The sequence below is a fragment of the Lissotriton vulgaris genome, chromosome 2_1 (genome assembly GCF_964263255.1).
Source record: "Lissotriton vulgaris chromosome 2_1, aLisVul1.2, whole genome shotgun sequence".
Classification (NCBI taxonomy): Eukaryota; Metazoa; Chordata; class Amphibia; order Caudata; family Salamandridae; genus Lissotriton; species Lissotriton vulgaris.
Window position 1 is genome coordinate 2,045,376,650 of NC_141687.1, and position 7,145 is coordinate 2,045,383,794.

At 48.8% G+C, this 7,145-nt stretch overlaps 1 protein-coding gene across 1 annotated transcript in view; it reads right to left on the reverse strand.

Annotated features, from left to right (window-relative positions):
• Positions 1-5,420, reverse strand: part of SLC24A5 (solute carrier family 24 member 5) — a 260,856-nt gene extending 255,436 nt beyond the window's left edge. The window contains exon 1 of the mRNA XM_086959008.1: positions 5,108-5,420. Within this exon, the coding sequence (XP_086815134.1) occupies positions 5,108-5,246 (139 nt within the window). The 5' untranslated portion in view covers positions 5,247-5,420. The remainder of the gene's footprint in view (positions 1-5,107) is intronic.
• Between the last annotated feature and the right edge of the window lie 1,725 nt (positions 5,421-7,145).

Here is a 7,145-nt window from a genome sequence, read left to right on the forward strand (position 1 = left end):
TCCTGTGTCAGCAGAGCCAGGAAAGACTGCCGGGGCCTGGGAACTAAAATGCTGCACTACCACATAGTGGCCACCAGTGGTACTGCACCCGTAAAAATAAGCACATGAGGGCCCGTGTCGGTTGTTACCCCAGGGAAAAAGACAGCCAGCTCATCAAAGAATCTCTGGACGAATCAAGCAGCCAGTTGCTGCTACAAGCATGTGGTGGCAAGGCAGGCCTCCAGTGAAGCATATCACAGCTGCCAAGTGTCATCAGGAAAATGACACCAAGTGAAGACTGCCTGCATTGCTAGTAGACTGCGCACCCTGATGTCTTCTGGTGTACACTGCTACACCTGCAACCCCGAAAGCTGGTCAGCAGCATAGGGAACGTTTCAGCAGGTGGGCGAGTGAAGTGTCAACAGCACCAGCTAGCGAGCACCAATGAACGGCACCAGTTGGAGCAACTGGTTCCTCTGTGACTCCAATACATGATTGTGCAATTCACCAAAGAACCAGGAGGACCCCTGTGACTTTGCCATACACAATGGTTTCATGCAAAAGCATGAGAGGAGCCACACTGTGCCTGATTCTACAGCCTGCATAGCCCTCACAGGTAAGGAGACCGAGACCGCCACTAAGAAGTCAGGGCGGGTGCGCAGCATACCACACGTCCCCTGGTGACTGGCTTTTGCCACTGCAGCACTAAAGAAGTGGTAGCCAAGAATAGCAAGAGTACTTTGCAGAGCAGCCTACACACGAGGCTGGGAGAAGCAATAGCAAAAGACTGTTACTCCTCGACGAGAGGAAGCCAAGCAAGCCTCATGGAAGGCGTAAGGAGAACATGAGATGCAGGCACCCCTAGTAGCTGTCTGACGTCACCACAAGTAATGAAATTGCACCACACGCCCCTGGCGGTGAAAGGCCACCACTGTAAGGAAGAAGAGCAAGCATGCCAAGCACCAAAAGAGGCTGTCTTGACAAAGGACCAAGGGCACAGAGTCAGTGGTGCACTGACGCATGAACCCAGAAGTTTGACCGCATGTGCAGACGCCCAGGAGACTGAGTCCTCTCCACAGTGGAGGAGCAATGCTGAAGGCAGCAAGAAGATCCTATACATCTCCACCACACCACAGAGGGTGAAAAGGCAGCACAGAGTGTCCTCCCTCACACTGCCTCAAGATGGAGTCGCCATTGGCCTCAGACAGACAAGAGGAGAGTCGCACACTCCAGGTGCCAAGCTGCCACCGCGACATGTGCTCCAAGGTCATGCAACACATGGCCGGATGCCACATCGCACCACAAGCAAGGAGCATGTCAAACAAAGTGACCGACCCTGCCAAGCATGCCTGAACTGAGGCAGGTATGAAAAGAGTGGGGGTGAAGTATGAAAAGTGTTTATATTATATGAATGTAGTAAATTTATGTTTTTGTACGGCAACTAGTAAAACCTCAGACTATTTGAGAAGTTCACAAAGTGATGTAACTTGTACTGGATAAAAATACATATAATACCCAAGGATTAAAACCTTAGGGTGTATAATCTGCTCAAAATAAAAAAAGGGGCAGAATTCAATAGTGACCGGGTTCCTTTATTTGTTAAACATTGAACTGAGGCAGGAGCAGGTGCCACTGCGGCGCAAGCTCAAGGTGTAAGTACAACACCCTCAAACGAAGAGGTAACCTGCCATCCTGGCAGAGGAGCACTGTGAAAATCTCTGAAGGGGGATGGGGCCCACTAAAGGTCCTAAAGGACTAGAAGCAATCCAACTGACAGGACAGACCTGAGGCAGGTCTGCAGCAAAGTAAAGACAGTCCTATGAACCAGACACGACCAGCGAGGTTTCCATGTGGTGCAAACATGAGACATGTAGCAGGATGCCACATCCGAGTGAGGAACCTGGTCCAAAGCAAAAAAAGAGCATGGCACGGTGTCACATCACGAAAGGGGAGAACAGCCTGGGAGGACACCACTTCGTGAACGAGGAGAGGAGAGTGGCATGTGCCACAGGGCGAACAACCACCACAGGCACGCAAAAGTGAAAAGGAGAAGAGCGATTGGACAGAGGACTCGTGCCAACACTGGAGAAGGTGTTCATCAACACAAGCCAGCCACCGGGGTGCAGAGACGTCACTGGAGCCAGCTCTGCGGGAAGACCAACTGTAAGCCACTAGCAAGTGCGATCTGCGTCCTTGCCTCATGCTTCACAGTGTGGCCGTCAACTCACCTGTCACCTGTCACGTCTAGTAAGTGCGCCTGCCAGAAGATAACTGCAACTGGCCATGAAGTCCCTCCAGTCCCCCTCACTCCACAAAGTCACCGGATGCAAGAGATCGCAGCCTGTTGCCCAAGTGCAATAAAATTAATGTATCCATTATCAAGGTGCATCATCACCAAGTACATTGCACCATCAGAGTGGATCCAAACACTCAAGACATCCGGAGTTCAATGAGACACACCTGGTGAAGTGGGAGGTAAGCCACCAAGGAACCTTCTTTGTGCCCTGTAAACCTGAGGCCTTCCAAAGAGCATACCAGAGCACAAGACTATCCACCCTTAGGGCTTACATGAGGCTTGGAAGTGGCCCTGTTGGAAGTTCCACAGCGACCCCTCAGCATGGCCTACGAGAGGCCCGCACAACCCACGCAGTCACGTGGCAATCCAGGGGCGAGGGCCTCAACAAAGTTCCTGTGAGTGGGGAATCCCAACCGGAGAGCTGAGTTGGCAGCAGCTCCTCAACAGGCACCAGGAATCATGGAGGTCGCAGATAGAGACTTGTCACCTAACGGCTATCTGAGGAAGGCCTTCATCCACCAAAGTCATCCTCAGTCTTTTCCGGTTTGCCATCCACCGGAGCCTGAGCACACTCAAGAAGATCTCCAAAGTGGACTCCACCACCGCTCCAGATCCACCGCTGTACACCCACCCATCAAAGGCATCACCAGTTAGGTGATCCTGCCAATAAAAGGGGCCGGGCACACATTCCCGGGGCGAGTTCCAGTACTACACCATCTGTGTCTATGTCCATTATTCCTGAGTATGTGGCACTAGGGCCCAAGTCCCTACAGTAGAGTGATACATGTCCACAAATGTGCTTTGCTGCTTCACCAGGAGTACGGCATGCGATATAAAGGGAACGTCAATACAGCAGATATTGTGAATATATCAGGAATCAAGTTACACAAATCCCGCCTAATGCTGCCAGTTCTTAGTATATCATCGCCATTGGCACCGTGGACACTGTCACTGACAAACCGATGGCCACAGCAATTGTATCCTTCTTACAGGAATTCTCCGCACAGTTATGGTCTCCCAAGCTTAGTGCCGGAAATTAAGACGTATGTAGGTCATTCCAGCCAGGTGACCGGTATAACGTGTAGCGGTCACTCATAGAAGTATTGGTGAAAATAACAAGTCAATCTTTTAGGGACCAAAAGGTCGATTTATAGCAAAAAGCTGATATTTTGGATGAAAACAGCACAGAGCATTAATTAACACATTAGGTTTCTCTTCCTTGTAATGCACACATTGTTAAAATTGAGAAAATCTTGGGAGTCTAGAAAGAGGCATTAGACTGTAATGAAAAGATGGGTTGGTCTACGACTATGTACACCTATTTTATGGTAGTTCAAACAGAAGATTGAAGTTAAGGTCTGGATAGACGACCTGCACCACATTTACCGCATATTTTAAAGCAGGAATAGTTGCACCGGCTCCTTCATGAGTTTGTTCCTATCAGAGTGAGTCGGGGCACATGGAGAGTTAGAGAAAAAAGGAACACAAAAGGTGAACAGAAAAATGGTCATTCACAAGAGTCCTTATATGGACTACTAATGAGGAAATTTAGATACCCCTGGTTATACGAGGGATTACATTACAGGTATGTAATATTTTTGCCACCGACTGCTGGAAGCAATTTAGAGTCAGGTTTGCGTACAAGGCAAATACGAGAAACAAACCACAAAAATTTCGTTTCATCGAATTTCGCGTGAATTATAAATTACGTTGCTTTTAAATTGTACATGTGACTTCCACCAGCTGAAAGGCAAGTGAGAAAGCATGCTATAATCAGGTACACTGCACTCCGCTCTTAGGCGCTATAGCAAATATTATAGAGCCATTACGATGCATGCGTCGGAATGACTGGTGTGCGCAGAAATTCACTTTTGTGACGTTTATCAGAAAAAAATCTGTTTGCGGATAATTTTCATACATAATTTTTTTTAGGGCGATAAAAAATGTTTTTGCTGCAGACTCTAAAAGTGCCACAGGATCATACAAACGCCTCGTCGGGGGTAGTAAGAGTTATAAAAAAATGTAATCTAAACAAATGTTTTTTTTTTTTTTAAACACACACACACACACACAACATAAAACGCCGTGACGGCCAATGCAAACGATATGTCTGCCAATAATGTTCTGAATCTCTGCAATGACGTAGCAGGTGTACCATAGAGTTCAAGCAAACAAGTTAAACAAGTATAATTGATGTACAGGGGGGGGGCTATTGCACCCTTGGCCACTGCAACCGATACATTGTTATTAGCGACGCCCTTATTTCCCAAGTCAACATATAAATACGCTGGAACTGACTGTAGAATTCTCAAGTTACTAGCACTGTGCATGCGTAACTTCAGTGCATGAATTATCACTGAATTATGGGATTGGAAGTCCTGATTGTATAATGGGTTATGCAAGACTACAGATCAAAACGTGCTCCTAAAAAACTTGGAGTGGATGAGCTACTCGCGCATGGAACTGGACACCCTTCTTATCCGTATCCTTGCCGCATATCTCCTGAAAAGACAGCGACATCAACGCTTCACATACCCAAACGGTTGACTTGGTTTGAAAGGCTTCTGATTTCCAGAGCCTTTCGGTTTTTTTCCCTCGCGAAATTGTGTGAAGTTGCTGCTGTGCACGTTATGCATGGGAGAAAGCTGAACAAAGAGACTTCTGTGTCGTGGAGGAAAATAAGAAAAGCAAACAAACTGTGACTGCATGAAATGGAATTAGCATCCCCAATTCCACTGCTGATGCCTGTGAAATCTCAGTGACACGCACAGTCGGCTTCAATGAACCAGCAGCTCCCGTGGAGTAGCACGCGCCCCTGAAGCACAAACCCACCTGCGTCTCGTCGAGTCCTGCTCTGGAAGACGGGGGCGGCTGCTCTGCAAAGGAGGTGAACAGCCCCGCACAGCAGCAGGAAGAGGCCGAAGGCGCGAAGGCCCAGACCCCTGCTGCGCAAGGGGCGAGCGGGGCTCATGGCGTCTCCTGGTCCTCGGTGAGAGAGTAGCGGCGAGCGCACACACCTATTCTCTTTCGTAAGATGGCTGCCAGAGAGCGGAGCCCGGCCAGACCCTCCTATCTTATTTGCTGCGGGAACTTTTAGAGAGTAAAGAAAAGCCGCATCATGTGAGGAGCTTTTGACCTCCCTCACGCACCAAATTAAGAATGAACGTGTCCTTCCCAGTGTGTAGTTGAGGCATTTTTTTTTCCACGGAATTCCTCCGGGGCAAAAAGAGAAAAAAACGTTCTAAGACCTGAACTCAGATGATGGCAAATCACGAGGCACAAGACCCTCTTCAAACACAAAAGTTCAATGAAAAGAAACCTTATTCAACCAAAAGCTGCAAGGCACATTCATCTACGCAGGCCGCATTCCCAGATGAGAGAAGGCAGAGCAAGAGAGCTGTTGACCCTCATGAGAGGGTAAAGGGTACATTCCTATGGGTTGTGTGTAGTGGTGTAACGCAAAATGCGCTGTGGGGCCCCTGAGTCTCACACATATCACGGATATTCATTGGCCTTGGGATAATTTAGTTTGCTTGGAGGGTGGGGCATGAAAGTTGTAGGGGCATTTGTTATGCCACTGGTTGTCTAATATTAATATTACTCCTAATGTTCCAAAATCAAAGGCACTGACATTTATTCAGTTTAGACTACTGACTTGTAAATGGGGCATAGCTTGCTTATCACACCAAGATCTACATATCCTTCTATTTATTGCACATTTTTGTCCCAGTGAATTTTAGCCAGGTTTTACCAGTCTTTGCCAGGTTCTACTAGGTGCACTGCACTTATCATACATACAACTTGTAATTGTGATTTGAGCGGTAATCTGAGTTAAGGCACTCGTTGCAATTAATTCTGCTCACTGTAACTGGGGCCTTTCCTACCATAGTGTGTGATAATTATCACCTATCACAAGTTTGGGGGAATAACACCGTGGTGTAGGTAGACATTTTGCCACCCATGGCAGCCATATGTAGGAGCTGAGGGGGGTAGTGCGGCGATTCCTGCATTTACTGCCCATGCGGCGGCTGCAGGTAAGAGCAGTGGGGCGGGGGCGAAGGATGCCGCACCCCCCTTGCTACGCCACAGGATTAACAAAAACATGTTTGTTCTCACTGCACCAAAATCTGCATGTTCCAGTTTGACCCGCCCGTATTTATCCCAAAATACATACACAATAATTCTGATATGTGTAGTTACAGGAGTTCTAGCACATATTGGAATTTATTGATCACTTGAAATGAGTGCCATAGATTCCAGCAAAAAATGTAGTACTTGATGTGTTCAAAACAATTTTACATTTTATGCCTTATTTTCAAGTTGAAAATTCAGAATAGGACTCAGGGAATAGTGGTGGTATGTATCACATTTGGTTAATACTAGGGCTGGGCATAGTTGGCATAGCGCCACTACGCAGAATTTTGGAAAACATGTGTGGAAAACAAGCGCATGTCCTGAGGGTCCTTGTGCCCGGGACAGGGGTCCCACGTGCCTGAGCAGGCTCCCCGATCTCTCCGGCCTGGCTGGGTTGTGAAGCAGGGACCGGGCCTGGGTTTCAGTCAGGGCCTGGGGTTTGGGAGCCGGCCTCTTGCGGCCTGTCAAGTGTCCATCTGCCCGGGACAAGGGTCCCTGGTGAAGAGCCCTAGAGAACCGCAAGTCTCCATGGGTCCCAGGCAGTCCTCCCCCGGGCATTTGGGCCCCAGGAGTGCCTGCGAGCCTCCCCATGCCAGAGGCCCAGTGTGGGGTCTCAGAGCCCCCACCGAGCCCTGCAGCCTCGGAGTCCTGCAGCCCTGGAGCCTTGCAGCCCTGAGCCCTGCAGCCCCCGAGCACTGCAACCCCCCGAGCTGTGCAAGGGCTGGCAGGAGCCCTC